This window comes from Canis aureus, chromosome 2, assembly GCF_053574225.1.
Source record: "Canis aureus isolate CA01 chromosome 2, VMU_Caureus_v.1.0, whole genome shotgun sequence".
Lineage (NCBI taxonomy): Eukaryota > Metazoa > Chordata > Mammalia > Carnivora > Canidae > Canis > Canis aureus.
In genome coordinates, this window is record NC_135612.1 from 55,527,355 (window position 1) to 55,545,293 (window position 17,939).

The following is a 17,939-nucleotide window of genomic DNA, read 5'->3' on the forward strand; positions in this document are numbered from 1 at the left end:
CCTGGAAAAAAAGGATGTTTGCTAACAGGCAAGAGTGGCTTACTTCCCCATCAAACCATGTGTGATGCTCTGAGCAGAAGCAGTAGCATTCTAAGCTTGGGCACAGCTCACTCTGTCGCACTTCACTTTATCACACGCCACTGAGAATTCGCTGTTTTAGGTTTTTTTTAAAAGATTTTATTTATTCATGAGAGACAGAGAGACAGAGAGGCAGGGACATAGGCAGAGGGAGAAGCAGGCTCCCTGCAGGGAACCCAATGTGGGACTCGATCCCCTGGAATGGGATCATGCCCTGAGCCGAAGGCAGATGCTCAACCACTAAGCCATCCAGGTGTTTCGATAATTCGGTTTTTTGTTTGTTTGTTTTTTACAAATTGAAGGTTTGTGGCAACCCTGCTGTCAAGCAAGTCTATCGGCACCATTTTCCCAACAGCATTTTTTGCTCAGTTTGTGTCTCAGTATCACGTTTGGATTATTCTTGTAATATTTCAAACGTTTTCAGTTACTCTATTTGTGATGGTGATCTGTGATCACTGACTGCAACTCACGGAGAGCTCAGATAATAGCATTTTTAGCAATAAAGCATTTTTTAATTAAGACGTACTTTTTTCAAACTAATGCTATTGCACACTCAACAGACTACAGCATGGTATAAATGTAACTATTATATATACTTAGGAAACCAAAACACTCCCTTGATGCGGTTCACTGTGACATTTACTTTATTGTAGTGGTCTGGAACCGAAGCCATAGTATCACTGAAGTGTGCCTGTAAATATTCTCAAGGATGAATCTACTGGCGGTTTTATTAAGGAAATGCTCATTCTCAAAAGTCAACTCTGAACACTTCTGATAAAGCAGGGAAGAAAAGACACTAACTGGCATGGCCTCTGTTTCCTTGGTAGGAACTTTTTTTTTTTAAAGATTTTATTTATGTATTCATAAGAGAGAGAGAGAGAGAGAGAGAGGCAGAGACACAGGCAGAGGGAGAAGCAGGCTCTCCCATGCAGGGAGCCTGATGTGGGTCTCGATCCTGGGTCTCCATGTTCAGGCCCTGGGCTGAAGGTGGTGCTAAACAGCTGAGTCATCCGGGCTGCCCTCCTTGGTAGGAACTTTAATTATTTTGCTGGACAGATTCTGGACAGTCTTCTGGACACAGATTCTTATCTTTGCCAGGCAGGAAGTTAGAGGTGCCTCTAGAAACAGAGGTATCATTGCCACGTATAAGTGAACATGCCTACTGAATTTTCTCCTTAGAAAATTAGCATTAGCTCAAGTATAAACCCTGTTTACTTGGCAAAATAATTTCTGGATGTTAATACTAACAGCAGTAATTACTATTTATCTAGCACATCTTGAGAACTTTCCTTCTATCAGCCCACAGAAGCCTTCAAGGAGGGGCTACCCCTCGCCCCTCCACTTCACAGAAGGAGACAATGACCTGGTAAGGAGCAGGGCCTAGAGATAAAACTCAGGTTGTCTGACCAGAAACCTGCTTGTGGAACTTGTATATAATGTGCTTCTCATTTTGTGCAAGATGACCTCCCTTCTTCTTGCCCATCTGGAAAGTACAGATGCCTCCACTGCACACTGGGTTCTTTCCCTTTGACTATGATAACTCCTATAATAACAAAGTCCACAGGAGTTAAGACACGTTATCAAGCATTTTTTAGATAGCTGGATGCAAGCATGGTTGGTCGGTCAAGAGCTCTGCCTGTTGTCACCTAACACTCTCAGAGATGGGGGCAGAGGAGCAGGGTGTGTGAAATGCAGACCTAAACCAGGGGCAAGTGTAGAATGTTTCTCGGACCTTGGAGGCTGGCAGGGGCTGGCTCAGCCCCATGCGGGATGGGTTAAGGTGGAATCAAGGCAGGCCTAGGGCAGGTGTGTGGCTGGGCACTGGATCACAGTGGATCACATGATCCCAGAAAGCCAACCCCCGTCACCTCTGAATTACCAGGATCCTGGGATGGAAGTCTTCATGCTCCTTCACAGCAGACCTATGCCTCTAGTTAGCCTCCACATCCCTTCCCCAAAGCCCTATTGAGAGGGAGAGACTGAGTATAGAACACACCTGTGAAGCTGGCCCCAAACACACTGTCCCGGAGTCTGGCAGGCTGGAACACCAAAGGTGAGGACCCCTGGTATTCCTTTAGGATGTAATAGTTCCTAAGGCACTTTTTCATACAGTCTTCTATCTCATTCCCATTTTCATAGATGGAAAAACTGAGGTTCAACAAAGTGAAATGACACATTCAAGGCCACACAACTAGTGTGGCTAAAAGGAATATAGTGTATGTACTACTTACAAGGCAATGAGTAACTGGTCTCAAGAGCTAAATCTGTAACAGTTCATGAGCTTCTCAAATCTGTTGACTCAATTTTCTTATCTTTTTTTTTTTTTTTTTTTTTGAAAAATTCTCAATCAGGGCGCCTGGGTGGCTCCGTGGTTCAGTGTCTGCCTTTGGCTCAGGGAGTGATCCCGGGGTCCTGGGCTCCAGTCTCACATTGGGCTCCCCACAGAGAGTCTGATTCTCCCTCTGCCTGTGTCTCTACCTCTGTGTGTCTCTAATGAATAAATAAATTAAATCTTTAAAGAAGGAAAAAAGAAAATTTCTCAACCATTCTATGAGTATCACTTCTGCTGTCTCCTCTCTTCTGAGACTCCAAGTACACATATGCTAGACCAGAGTGCATCCAACATGGCTTACATTTTTACCAGCTTTTCACTCCCTGATTCTTGGTTCTCTCTGTTTCTAATCTGGATATTTTCTATTGGTCTATCCTCCAGTTCACATCCTGGCTACTGATACATCCAATCTGCTCAATTGACTCTTTTTTTTTTTTTTTAGATTTTATTTATGTATTTGAGACAGAGAGAGAGAGAGAGCACGCATGAGTGGGGAGAGCAGTAGAGGGAGAAGGAGAAGCAGGCTCCCCGCTGAATAGGGAGCCCAATGCAGGACTTGATCCCAGGACCTCAGGATCATGACCTGAGCCAAAGGCAGATGCTTTACTGACTGAGCCACCCAGGTGCCCCTGAACTCCTAATTTTAGACGTTGTGTGTATATATACATATATATTATAATTTATTAATATAATTATATTAATATATATTTATATTATATATAGTATTATGTATTATATTATATATTATATTAATCTCTCTCTATATATATATATATTTAGTTCTAGAATGTCCCTTTGATTCTTTAAAAAAATTCTAAGCCTTTGGGAGCTATCCTCCTTGTCATCTACTTTGTCCATTTTCCTCTCTATTTACTTGGATATATTAATCATAGCTCTTTAAAAATCCTTGATGCTGACCCTAATGTCTGGATTATGCTGGAATCTGCTTCTCCTCATCTGGGTTTTGCTTCTCGTGACTCTAAGCATTTGGTTTTGTCTTTCTGGGTGTCTAGTCATTTTTCACTGTATGGTGGCAAATGGGTATGAAAGAACTTGTGAGGGTTCCATATGACATTACTACCTACAGAAGAAACTTTTCCCCTTTGTCCTTTGGGCAGGTAGGGAATTCAGGAAATCCCTAGTGCATTCAAGGATGGAGCTGGGTCAGGGCCCAGTGTCAGAGCTGGTAAGGCTCAGCTCACCTCTGCTTCACACTGTTTTCTAGGGCTTTCAACTGCGAGCCTGACAGGTCTTTATGTCCTCTTCCCCAAAAGACTTTAGGAGAGTCAGTTCTATTTATCAGAGTTCCTCAGCTTTGCTCTGTAGCTTTCCAAATTTTTTATAAGATTTTATTTATTTATTCATGAGAGACACAGAGAGAGGCAGAGACATAGGCAGAGGGAGAAGCAGGCTCCCTGCAGGGAGCCTGATGTGGGACTCGATCCCAGGACCTCAGGATCACTCCCTGAGCTGAAGGCAGACACTCAACCACTGAGCCACCCAGGCGCACCCCCATAGCTTTCCAAATTTTAACCTTCAAATTTGGCAAGCCCTGAAGGAGAAACTGGCCATGTGTCTGGGGCCATTCATCCCCAATTCTGTCACTCGAGCTCCAAAATCTCTGCTGGTCTGTCTCTTCCCAGGGGCCAAGCACGGAGTTTCAGCTTCCAGCTCCTCTTCACATCAGCGAGTGCCCCTCCCCCCCCAGAGAGGGTGGCACATGGATGCCCAGCATCAATTCCCTGTGCCCTCTGGCATTTTCGTGCCTTTGCTGTTCTTACCAGACCCTTTGGCAGGTCTTTGCTTTCTAAGCACTGCAAATAGGAGGGAAATTTTACTCAATCTTACAGAAGCATCCAGTCTACCTCTTCAGATGGGCATGCACCTGCAAGTCAGCCACTGTCTTGTGGAGAGTCCAGGTGTGGTCTGAAGGTCCCCCAGCCTCCAGGGCTGCCCCTCTGGCCATGGGCACGGCCGCCTGCTCAGCAGCTTCCTTCTTCCCCCAGCAGCCCTGGCTGGCAGCCAGGCCCAACACAGAAAAGAGCTGCCAAATCCCACTGTCACTGTCATCTCTGAGTGGTCCTTGTCTCTCTGGAATTTCAGTCCCTCATGTCCATGGTGTTTCTATGGTCTTCTGATGCATGCATGCCAGTCTTTCTTTCCTTCCTTCCCTTTCTCTTTCTTCTTTCCTTCTCCTTCCTTCCCTTCTTCTCTATTTTATTTATTTGAGAGAGGGAAACAGCATGAGCAGGGGAAGGGGCGGAGGGAGAAGTAGACTCCCTGCTAAGCTCAATCCCAAGAACCCCGAGATCATGACCGGAGCCTAGTACAGATGTTTCACCCACTAAGCCACCCAGGCACCCCTCTCCGATGCCTTTCAATTGTCATCACCTGGGTTCTGTGTTTGGCCACCAGAAGGACCGCTGCCTGCCGGCATGTAGATAATTTACTCAAAAGCGGAAGTGCTGACTCTGGGAACGTTCCAAGAGATGTAATGTACTACATGTCTCAGTAGTACATGACACTTTCTGCTGTGGGAAGCATGCAACCTTTCATGGGTTGCTGTTTATACCAAGAAGCAAAACTACTTTGAGGTACCAATCTGGCTTATTAGCAGGACTTCCAGGGGCTGGCTCCAATCAGCTGCAGATATTCCTCAGATCCCCCAGTACCCACCTGGAGCAAAGATCCCAGACCTCTAACCAACTGCCCAGTTCATCCCTCCCCTTCTGTTGCCCATGCTCAAGTATGTCAGTGGGGAGGTATCAGAACACCCAGCCTGTAATTTAGTTCCTGAAACTGCCCCCCCCCACCTTATTCTCTCCATTCACCTGCCCCAAATTAAACCACCCCCGTCCCCTGGGTCCCTTCCTCACCCCCACCTCAGGTGTTCCTCTTACCCACCCACCTGCACTGGGCACTCACCACCACAGACCAAGGACAAACAGAAGGTCCATTCACTCTTACAGCACAAATTTCTGCTCCTCCAGGAACTCTCCATAAGGACATTACAGTGGGAGGTAATGTCCCCTCATTCCCTACTGACAGGCCTGCTCTGCCACAGGACTGCCCTACTTCTGGTTCAGCACAGTGACCCTCACTCTGTCACCAGCATCAAGGTATCTGGCATTTAACAAACATGGCCTAGAGCATCCCCCAAGCTGGGAGTCAGCTGGGAGGGAGAAAGAGGAAAGCCCTCTCCCCTCAATGTGCCGCTCTTGCAATCAGGCTGGTTCCCTGTACTGTGCAATGTCCCAGCTGTCTCCTGACAGCTTACCCAAGGCTCTGGGACTTCCAGAACTTTCTGAATTCAGAACAGAGGAAGATAGGGGAAGGAAAGCCATCATTCACTTCTATGTTACCTATTATGTTGCTAAAATTCACCGGATATGGCAGGTCTAAACCATTTCCAGGCCATACTGGTAAGCCCATTTCTATGAGAGAGACAAGCAGCTGGCTATTCTCCCAGGACATCCAGGGCACTGACCTTATCAGAAGCAGCAAGACTGACAGTGAGAGCAATCAAGCTGTCAAACATGACCAATCCCAAAGCCCCCATCCTGCACTTCCCACTAATATGGGAAGCTCATCCTGTGCTGACCAGTCTCCTGGGCAGACAGAGGCTTCCAAGGGCAAGCTCCTTCCGGGTGTGTTCCTCTCAGGCGCCCAGATCATTTCTGGCTACCTGCTCTTGTACTTCTGTTTCTCATGAGAGTCTTTCATGCTCCTCAGCCTGTGTGAGGGAGTGAAAGAAGGTGGATATCCATGAAAAGTTCCGTGTGCTCGGGTCTGCGGTGGGAGTGCCTGGTGCAGCTGTAGGGTAGGAGAGACCTCCTGGGGTGTGCAGAGGACGTGGCACCCAAGAGGGGCTCAGCGCTGGGCCGATGAATGGAGCCCTCTCTCAGGAGCCTGATGGACATAAGTTCCACCTCAATTTCAGTGGCAATATGGAAAGTGCACTGCCATCAGCATTATATACTCACCAAACTCACAATAGGTCTGGTGATACCAATTGGGGCAAGGATACGGGACAAGGGGAACCCTCAGAGATTGGTAAAGTCGTTTTGAAAAACAGTGTGGCTTTCCCTGATAAAGTAAGAAATGCACATTCCCTATCAACCCAGCAAATCCACCACTAAGTACACACACGAGAGAAATCTTTGCACAGGTGTATCAGGAGAAATAAACAAGAACGTTTTCAGTGGCAGTGTTTGCAAACACAAATGTCCACCACCAGCAGAATGTATATACTGGTCTATTCATCTAACAAAATACTATCCCACAGTGAAAATGAACCAAGGCTATAGGCATCAAGAGGGATGAATCCTTTTTTTTTTTAAATATTTTATTTATTTATTCATGAGAATACACAGAGAGGGGGGAGAGAGAGAGAGAGAGAGAGAGAGAGAGGCAGAGACAAAGGCAGAGGGAGAAGCAGGCTCCATGCAGGGAGCCTGACGTGGGACTCGATCCCGGTTCTCCAGGATCACTCCCTGGGCTGTAGGCCACGCTAAACCGCTGAGCCACCAGGGCTGCCCAAGAGGGATGAATCCTAAACACAATGCTGGCAGGTGGCCCAAGGTACAAACTTCCTGCTGTAAGATAGATAAATACTGAGGATGGAATATATAACACGAGGGCTACAGCTAACACTGCCGTGCGCTACACAGGAAAGTCAAGAGAGTAGATCCTAAGAGTTCTCATCACAAGGAAAAACTTGTTTTCTCTTCATGGAATCCATAGGAGATGATGGATGTTAGCTGAACCTACTGTGGAATTCATTTCACAATGTATATAAATCAAACCATCATGCTGTATGCCATAAGCTTGTACAGTGATATATATCAATTATTCCTGAATAAAACTAGGGGAGAATCCAACATTAAGCAAAAAAAATAAAAAGGAAGTCACAAAAGGAGATACACAGTATGGGTCACCAGTGGGATTGTATTTATATAAGGTTCGAAATAGGCAAAACTAAATCATGTATTATTTAGGGCCAGAGTCAAGAAACTATAGCCCGCAAACCAAATCCAGCCTGTGGCCTTATCTGTTTTTGTAAACAAACTTTTATTGCACACATCCACATCCATTCATTTATATATTAGTCTACAGCTGTTTTCTTGCCGGAAGAGAAACGCTGAATAGCTCAACAAGGACTGTGCAGTTCATTAAAAAAAAAATTACCATAAGGCCCTTTAGAGAAAAATTTTGCCAACCTCTGGTTTAGGGATACACTCAGATGGCAAAACCATAAAGAAAATTAAAGGATCACTTAATACAAACTTCGAGAGAGTGGTAACCTTTTGAGGGGCATATAATTAGAGACAGGCCCATTAAGGGACTTCTGAAGGAGATTCCTCAACCGGGCGGGCAGGTACAGGAATGTTCACTTTAGTAACAGACAGTTGGTAGTAAGTATGACAAAGTTGTCAGGGAGGCTAATCTCTGTGAGCAGAGGTTTCTGAAAATACAAGGTGGGGAGCCCTGCACTCAGGGACACTGGAAAATTTGTTGGGGACAGAGGAGGGGGCTGGGCCTATAGGTTCTGGCCCCAGGGGACATGGACGGCTTAGCAGACTATGGGGTGGCAGGAGCGGAGGGTGTCCCCAGAAGGAGGTAACAGAGGAACAAGAGGAGAGGCAGCACCAAGGAAGAGCAGGGGAAGGAGTGCAGGGGGCAGTGAGGACAATCCAGACAGAACAAGACTAATGAGGTCCTGGGTGATGAGATGGAGGGTGTTCTGTGGTAAATGCTGCAGATGAGTCAGCAGTGCCTCCATGGGAGGGGGGCAATGATGGCGAGTCTAGGGGGAGCTGAAGGCCAGAAGCCCAGAAGGATGCTTCACATAATGCATCCTGGGGAATAGGTTGCAACGGGAGCTCCTGTCTCCTATACACACCCCTTTCCTCTTTTGTGACCTATTTCTGCCACTTGCATAGAAAAAAATGAAAAAGCCTCCCTAATAAAAGCCCCAGCTCCTGTGGATGGCTGGGACCAAGTTCTCAGAAAATGCACACAATCAGCAAGAGTTACTTAGAAGAAGCGACAGCTTGGCCCCTCCAGTCTCCAGCCTTGCTCTGGACTCCAGAGGGCACTGCGTGGCATACAAAATGGGAGACAGCCCTGGTTTCTCTCTAGGGAAAGCCATTCCCAGATCCCAGGAGATGGAAGTTGGAAGGATCTAAACGTTTTCTACAAGAGGCTGGGATTGAGTGACAGCAGTTGACAGACATGCTGCCTACTTCTAGAGTAGCAATTAATAGATGCTTTTTTCCCCCTTTTCTTTTAAACCATAACGAGGGAAGAAAAGAAACCAAATATCCATTGAAAACCTACTGTGCGCCGAGACCCTTCCATATGCTGGTTCCCTTAACATAAGGTGCTCTATTTGATCCAAAAAAAGAAACCACAATGACGGGAAGAAGGGACCCGGCTGCGCTCTTAAGAACAATTTCACATTCCCAGAAGAAAACACCCAGTCAGGGTCTGAAATGCTTGCATCCCCCAGTCACGATCAGGTGGTCCTGGCTACACCATGGGGCTGCTAAGTATTTGTAGAATGGATGACCTCGGAGGGTTCTTCCCACAAAGAGGGAGGATCCTATAAATCTGTGATCCTATAAATAACAGACCCAAGGGCGGCAGAGCCTTCCAGAGCACAGGGGAGAAACACCTGCTCCCAACAAGTCGCGCCCAATGGCAAGGCACTACCACCCAAAGAGGTGGGTCTGAGATGGGTCTGTAAAGAGTGCCAATCGCACAATGAAACCAAGTGCCCTGGCAGCTCAGTTAATAAATGCTCAAGGAAGGGAATGTTCATATATGGTAGAGTTGGCTGTTCTGCCCAAAGACTCACCACAAATCATCCGACTGCTGGCATTTAGCTGGTGGCGATAGAATGGCTTAGGTAGGTGCTCTAGGAAGCTGGGAGATGCCCTCACATGGCTCTCACCTGTCCACATACGGCGGGGTGGGGTTAGTCTGAGGTTTCAGTCCTGGTTCCCTCCTGACACTGACCCCACCCATGCCCGCTGTTCTGTGGACACAGCGCACCTGCCACAGGCTGGAGAGGATGTGGCCAGGTCTGGCCTTGTCACCCACTGACTATGTCACCTGCCTCTGTGCTGCAGCCCTGTCTGGCTTTCTGCTGGAACTCCAAAGGTGAGCTGGGCCCAGTCCCCAGCCCTCAGAGAGGGCAGTGCCCTGGTGCCCCATGCACAGAAAAGGATCCACACAGCCCCCCTGAAGTTCAAGCAATGCTGAGACAATGACCACAGGATTCCCGCCCAGCCCTGCCTTTAGTTGTAGGTGGGGCTGAGACATGAAGTCTTTTCCTGGGGAAGAAGAAAATGCCTAGTGTTTCAGAAGAAAGAACAGGTCTGGGCACAGGTTTCTTCTGTGATGAACAGCGCCAACTGCTCTTAGGGGAAGGACAGGCCTTCTGCATCTTTACCCAAGTACAGCATGACAAATGCTTGGACAGGGCCTAGGAACTTGCTGGGCCCTGGTGTGGGACGACAGCTGCCGGAGCTGCTGGCTGTGCCTCTCCCTTTATGGGGAGCCTGTGTGCTGTGGACTGCCTGCAGTTGACTCAGCGGCTCAGTCTGCTATGGCCTCTCCTCACAGTGACCTCCAAATCCCTTCTACACCAGCAACTTATCATGAAGCCTATCTACTCCTTCATCTGGGAGGGGCAGAGCAGGGCTTCCCATCTCGGCCCATGACGGCCTCCTGCCCCAGGAGGGATAGCTGGCTGAGCAGCATTAAGACGACATTCAAGGTCATGCACTTGACTTGGCCAGGCCAAAAGAGAGGGGCAGGATCCAGGCTCTGGACCTGCCCAAGGTCAGAGTTGCAACCCATGTGCCAAGACATAGTTCCAAAGGCTAAAAATGCCTGACCATTGGCCACCTCAGTTCAGATCCACATTTGGGATCAAAGGTTTAAAACAATGTGATGACCACTATCTGGTGTCCCGTGCTACAGCTCTCCTGGCGGGAAATCTGCCCCCCCATCCCTGCCCTGAGTACCAGTCCCGGTGATTCAATGACTAAAGTTCCTATGTCCCCACCACACTGGCCCTCCTACTCCCCCAGGGCACCTCCTTTTGTACAGCTAGGACCTGTCACAGCTCCTATGCCGCCACAGTAAAATGGGAATCTGGGGCAGATTTCAGGAATACCAGGAGGGATGCACAAGATCCTTGGCTCCAATTCTGAATTCCAGGGTGCCCCACTGCCAGGTTCCCACTCTGTGAGTCCATAACTCAATGGGTCCCCCACACACTGACTGTGAATTGGTTCTATTCTGTGGTGAGGGGGTCAGCAACCCCCACCCCATACCCATCTGACCTCTCGTAGCTGGCTTGCTTGGCTCACACCCTGCCACACTGTCGCAGTCTTTATGCAGAGTGGCGTGATACAGTGGCTGACACTATGACAAATTATTAAAAGTCCAGCTAATAGGAATAAAGCACTTTCTCAAAGAAAGTCATTTTATCGGGGATCCCTGGGTGGCTCAGCGGTTCGGCACCTGCCTTTGGCCCAGGGCACGATCCTGGAGTCCCGGGATTGAGTCCCGCATCGGGCTCCTGGCATGGAGCCTGCTTCTCCCTCTGCCTGTGTCTCTGCCTCTCTCTCTCTCAGTCTATCATAAATGAATAAATCTTTGAAAAAAAAAAGAAAGAAAGAAGAAAGAAGAAAGAAGAAAGAAAGAAAGAAAGAAAGAAAGAAAGAAAGAAAGAAAGAAAGAAAGAAGAAAGAAAGTCATTTTATCTGTATTTAAGCCCAATATAACCTTGAATAACTCAACTCACAAACGTGCAAACCCAGCTTGAGGGCAGATGAACTGATAGCATCTACAGATAAGAGGAAGCAGGTCAGTTTGATTCACCACCCCTGTCAGAACATCCTGGAAGAAGTACGTGATTTCAGTCCAAGCCCAGAGATACCTGTGGTATCACCACATCTCCCAGAAGAAAAACAGTAACAATAATAATAATAATAATAAAGGCACCTTTCCAATATTCACTCAGCAAACATGAGCTGCCTACCTACCAAGTCCCAGGCATGTTCACACTTCCTCAGCACTCACCAGAATCCTGCCAATGTCTTATCCTGCTTGTTTAGAGGAGAAAACCAGCCTCTGCCTCCCTTTAGACATATTTGCCAGACCAGCTATTGCCATCTGAATACAGAAGATGACACCCTGCCTGCAAGGCACCATGTCAGGACACGCTCCTCTACCAGCCAGGGAACGGCCTGCTCCAACCCAAGCGCTAGGAAACTGGTGTCCTAGGAACTAGCCACAGTGCCAGCCTGCCAAGCCTACTGGCAGTGTGAATGTGGCCGGGTAACTGCCTGTCCTTGATCTCAACTGTGAAGTGAGAACTTTGGGGCTCCCTTCTTGAGTAGGGGGAAGGGTTGTGGCAACTAGGTGGAAGTCACAGAGGACGTCGGGGCCCAGCCAATCTCATCTGCAGTTTCTATGAGGCTGAGAGAACACGGCCGCAAAAGGGAATTTTGTCTTAGGACAAGGAGCCTCGTCAGGAGATCAGAAGGCACCGACAGGCTCTCACAGCTTTCTCAGAGGACCTTCTGATGGAGGCATCTCTGTGCCTTCTGCTCTGTGGCTCCAGAGGAGCAGGGAGCCTCCAATCAGGCCCCATTATACTGCCCAACCCCCATCCCCTGCTTCTCACCCTTCAGGATGTGGACTACAGGCAGAGCCAGGAGGGGGGACAGACTATAGGCAGGAGGGGGAGGCCGGTCACAAGACTACTAAGAGCTTCAAGTCAGTGAAAAGGTGCTTAACATCCCTCCTCAGTGGGCAAAATGCAAATTAAAACCATGGTGAGATAGCACATCACACCTGTCAGAATGGTTAGCATTAAAAAGAGAGGGATGCCTGGGTGGTTGAGGGTCTGCCTTTGGCTCAGGGTGTGATCCTGGGCTCCTGGGATGGAGTCCCATTTCAGGCTCTCCACAGGGAGCCTGCTTCTCCCTCTCCTTCTCTCTCTGATTTTAAATAAAATCTTTAAAAAGACAAGAGGGGTGTGTGGGTGGTTCAGTCCATTAAGCGTCCCACTCTTGATTTCAGCTCAGGTCATGATCTCAGGGTCGTGGGATTAAGCCCTGCATCTGGCTCCAAGCTCAGTGGAGAGTCTGCTTGGGATTCTCTCCCTTTGCCCCCCCCCCTCCCCCCCCGCCACTCGCATGCACACACATGAATGCTCTCTCTCTCTCTAATCAATCAATCTTTGGGGGAAAAAAGCCAAGAAATAACAGGTGTTGGCAAGGATATGAGAAAAGGGGACCCTCATGTACTGTTGGTATGAACGTAAATTAGTGCAGCCACTGTGGAAAACAGTATGGAAGTTCCTCAAAAAATTAAAAATAAAATTACCATACAATCCAGTAATCCACTACAGGGTATTTACCCAAAGAAAATAGAAACACTAATTCAAAAATATATGTACCCCTACGTTTACTGAGCATTATTTACAATAGCCAAGATATGTATGGGAAGCAACCCAAGTGTCTATCCATAGATGGATGGATAAAGAGCATGTGGCATATATGCACAATGGAATATAACTCAGGCATATGAAAGAATGAGATCTCACCATTGGTGACAACATGGATGGACCTAGAGGGTATTATGCTGAGTGAAAGAAGTCAGACAAAGACAAACACTATATGATTTCACTCGTATGTGGAATCTGAAAACAAAACAAACAAAAAAAGGGAAAAACCAATGGTTGTCAGACAGGAAGCAGGCAGGAGGAATGGATGAGATATATATGGGCAATTAAGAGGTACAAACTTCCAGCTGTAAAATAAATAAGTCATAGGGATGAAAAGCACAGCATAGGGGATGTTGTCAATAATACTGTAAAAATATTTGGTGACAGATGGTGGCTACACTTCTCGTGATAAGCGGGAGTAATATATGGAGTTGCTGAATCAAGACATTGGAAACTAATATAACACTGAAACTAATATAACACCTAAAACTAATATAACACTACTATATGTTAATTATACTTCAATAAAAAAAAGACTTTCAAGACAAGTTATGGCCTTAAAACAAAATATTAGGCATAACTGTGAGGCACTTCAAAAGCAAGCTCATTTGACCAACTTAAAAAAAAAAAGGATGAATTTGTGCTTTTTCTTTCCTTTTTTTTTTTTTTTTAGCCCAGATTGATTGGGAATAAAAACTGGGGAGGTGGTTTAGAGGGAAAATCGGGGAATTCAGCTTCAGATACACTAAATTTCATTTTATTTTTTCATAAGTGACTTTGTTTATTTATCTATCTAAAGTAAACTATCTCCAAAATGGGGCTTGAACTCACAATCCCAAGATCAAGAGTTGCATGCTCCACCGACTGAGCCAGTCAGGTGACACAGATACGCTGAATTCCTGGTGACAGCATATAATGTAAATCGTAAACTGTCCAGTGGGATGAACACAGATTAAAGACAGAAAAGAAATTATAAAGCATCAAGTCTAACTTTTTTTTTGTTAACTTGGTGATACTTCTGTTGACATCCTTCTTTATTCTACCCCCATAGCAATGTGGCAAAAATATCAAGGAAGACAGTGGAATAATACAAGTACCTGAAAAAAATTTTATTTCAAGAAATTCTCTAAAATCTTTTTAAAAAAATTTGACTTCCAGGAATAATTAACACCAAAACCAGATTAGATATAACAGCCAGTGCTGGTAAGGGTGCAATACGCTGGCATTCTCATGCATGCTGGAAGAACAGACTCTTGGGAAAGCAATTTGGTCAGATCCACCATATGCCATGAATAAATAGTTAATATCTCGACCAACAGTATTCCTTCCAGGAATCTATCCTAAGGAAATAGCCCAAAGAAAGCAATTAGTTATGTGATGAATGAATGAGAGTATTTGTTGTATAAAGATGCTCATTATCTATACAGTAAAAAAAAAAAAAAAAAAACGGAAGCCACTGACATATGCGACCATAAGGGGAGAGATTAAGAACATTATAGGCCTTGGTAGAACTACTACACAGGCATTAAAATGCTAGTTACAAAGACAATATGGTAACAGGGAAATTTTTTTTTCCATTTACAATAAGTTTAAATGAAAAAAAAAAAAAAAAGGCAGAGTGTATGATTATACCAGCATCATGATCACAACAGTAAGATCTGTGTTAAGGCGGCAGGATTCGGGTGCATCTCTTCCCCTCCACTTTCAAACATATTGTACAGCTTTTTTGTTAAGATTTCATTTATTTAAAAAAAAAAAAAAAAAGATTTCATTTATTTGGGGCAGCCCGGGTGGCTCAGCGGTTTAGTGCCGCCTTCAGCCCAGGGCCTGATGATCCTGGAGACCAAGGATCGAGTCCCACGCCGGGCTCTCTGCATGGAGCCTGCTTCTCCCTCTGCCTGTGTCTCTGCCTCTCTCTCTCTCTCTCTGTCCCTCATGAATAAATAAAAATCTTAAAAAAGAAAAAAGATTTTATTTTATTTGAGAGAGAGAGAGAGTGTTTGTGTATATGTGAGCAGGAGAGAGAGGTATAAAGAATCTGAAGTAGACTCTGCATTGAGCTTGGAGCCTGATGTGGGGCTCGGTCCCACAACCCATGAGATCATGACCTGAGCCAAAACCAAGAGTTGGATGCTTAATGGACTGAACCACCCAGGTGCCCCCGGATTGTACTGTTTTTAACGAGAAGGAAGTGTCTGGGAATGTTAACATTAGCCCCTGGGGTGGTACCTTGGCTCCATCCACACTGATGATGCGATAGCTATTCCTGGTGACATCGTAGAAGTAGGAAACGGTGACTGCCTGCTTGCTCGCAGGCACCCAGTTCTTTTTGGTGCTGGGGTCGATCTGGAAGACGTGCGCCCGCGTGGTGAAGATGGGCTGTTCTCTGCAGGAGGAGAGAGGGCGCGTGAGCTGACTGAACGTGACTTCATGCATCATTTATGATTTCCAGCACCCCCTGCTGCCCCCAAAGATCTTAATAGCTCCTGGGGAGAGATACATATGCATGAGGATAATTAAAATAAGAAAAGGGAGCAAAGAGATGCCAGCACAGGAGTTACAGAAACCCAACACACGCAAGCTGGGGGCAACTGGCCGAACAATCGATCTGCTGTAAATGCTGCTTTGTCCAGCAGTCTTGCTTCCTGTCCAGTGTCCTGGTCCTGTTCTGACATCCTGTGGGCATTCTTGGGACTTTGTGATACATTTATTTTTGGAGGACTCTGCCACAATTTTAGGATTTTGCAATCCATTTGCAACTTTGTATTATATTTCTAGGAAGTATTTCTCAAATTCACAGCCTTTTACAATGATGTGTTCATTCGTAATTGACTGAGCCTTCAAGTTTTATGTTTCCACTTAAAAATCTTTTGAGGTTTAGGAGTTTAATTCAGGAAATCCATCTCTTTTGCTATTCTTGCCTCTGTACGGTTGTTGCTCTTTTGTTCTGCATGCCTGTCAATTCTTAATGTGATCGTCAACCAAATGGGCACACTATTCAGGTTTCTTCCTGGCAAGCAGGGAATTATTTTGATCGTGACAATAAGTGTCAAGAAATAAGGAAGATGGATTAAAAAAATTGTAATGGATTACACTGGATTTCATATTTTAAGGTATCTACTTCATAAAGTAACATAAAATGAAACACAAACTCATTAAGAAACATACTTAATTTTAAAGAGTGTCTTCGGGCAAACTGGCTCAAAAATCCTTTAAGTGTTCCAGATAAGATAACATGAGGGAAATGGAACCACCAGGATGTAAAAGTAGCCCCATTACTCACAAAACGCTACAGATTTAATATGCATTTATTAGAGATACAAACAAAACCAAACAGTAACTCAAATTAAGTTTTAAAATCCTTACGACATCAAAAGGAGTGACGAAAAAACACCAAGTGGATACAAAAAAAAAAAAAAAATCAATAGGAGAAGGTGAATTTTAAGTGTTGTGGTCTCTAGATGGAGCAGTCTTTGAGCCTGTTCTGCCTAGAAAAGGCTCATTACTGGAAAGAAAGTGCTTTCTTAGGAGAGAAACTTCTTCCTAGAAAAGCAATTTATTATTTGACCCTCATACAAAGAATACTGAGTATCGCCACAAATATCAGCATCAACCATCAATTGTGGCCACAAGACAAGTGCAGAAACTTTTTCATGACTACTCTTCCAGAAGAATACAAGCCAAGGGCATGCCATTTGTGCTCCCTCAATGCAGCAGATTCAAGAGGCCAGCTTTCCAGAAGAACCAACAGAAGCATTCCTTGCTCCCCCGAAACTTTCCTTCTAGATCCCAGGCAGGACAAGTGCCTCTGGGGATGTGATTACCAGGACGTTTATCTTTCCTGAACCATGATTAGGTTCACCCACCCACCCAATCCTAAATTGACACCCTTCCAGCAGCAGGGTGACAGGATGTAGAAACAACAGGAACACCCTGGATGTAATTCCCTGCATCTGTTGTCCAGAGGGACCAGCCCAAGGGGGAGCCTGTGTGCACATGGCTGCAAGCTGTCCTCAACAAGTCCACATGGGGAAGTCGGACATCTGGATCCCCCAGCTGTGCCACTGCCAGCCCAGGCACCATATTTTGCTAATCATCTAAGTACAACACCATAAAGGAAAACACTTGCTCACATGGAATTCTCCTGCATATGCAAGAGGAGAGGCTGATTGAAAGGACAGTAACTGCGGAAAAGATTTTTAAAGAAATTCTGCAATGTAAACAAATAGCAAATCATGGTGTGTACCTAAAACTAACGCAATGTTACAGGCCAATTATGCCTCAATAAAACAAATAATAATAATTGCATGGCACTTAGTCTCTCTGCCTCCCTTGCCCAGAGCATGGACAAGCAGGGCAGGGGCCCATGGATCAGGCAGGAGCCCTCGCTGGGGAAGGGGCCTGGCTTTCACACCTTCCCTTATGTACTCCACACTGAGGAAGAGGAACTGGGTCTGGGATTTAGTGCCCTTAGCCCAGTGCTCTCTAAACCTCTGATAGAAATTAGCTGGGGCACTCAATAAAAATACAAGTTCCTGGGCCCCAACCTCCCTCTCCCCCCAGGAACTTGGCTGTCCAGGGAGGGGCCTGGGTAGCTCTGTTTTTAACAAGAGTTCCAGGTGATTTTATCTTCAAAGAAGCAAGGGCGATACCCACAGTAGACATGATCAGATGATCTAGAAAAAAGGTGGAAGAAGTGACCCTACAGCCAGCATCTTTCCTCTAGAAAGACACAGCTAACTTTGAATAACTCCAGAACTTCCTTCCATAGCCCAAAGGGGACTATGTCTGTGGCCAAGAACATGATCTTGGGGTGCAAAGAGTGGGGAGGTACACGGTGAGGCAGAAGAGAGCACTCTGGGTAGAGACTGGGGGGTGGGAAGCTTGTGTGGCCAAGCAATGACCTACTGCAAGCACCCTGTGTCCCTGAGGCCTGCAGGACAAAGAAAGTAAGGAAAGTGGAATGAACGGAGACATGGCAGGAAGGACCAGGAGACGAGA

At 46.1% G+C, this 17,939-nt stretch overlaps 1 protein-coding gene across 3 annotated transcripts in view; it reads right to left on the reverse strand.

The window, feature by feature from the left end:
• Nucleotides 1-17,939, reverse strand: part of HOMER2 (homer scaffold protein 2) — a 98,071-nt gene that overhangs the window by 35,864 nt on the left and 44,268 nt on the right. For all 3 annotated transcript variants that reach the window (XM_077873719.1, XM_077873710.1, XM_077873728.1), the window contains exon 2: nt 15,168-15,324. In XM_077873719.1, the coding sequence (XP_077729845.1) occupies nt 15,168-15,324 (157 nt within the window). The remainder of the gene's footprint in view (nt 1-15,167; nt 15,325-17,939) is intronic.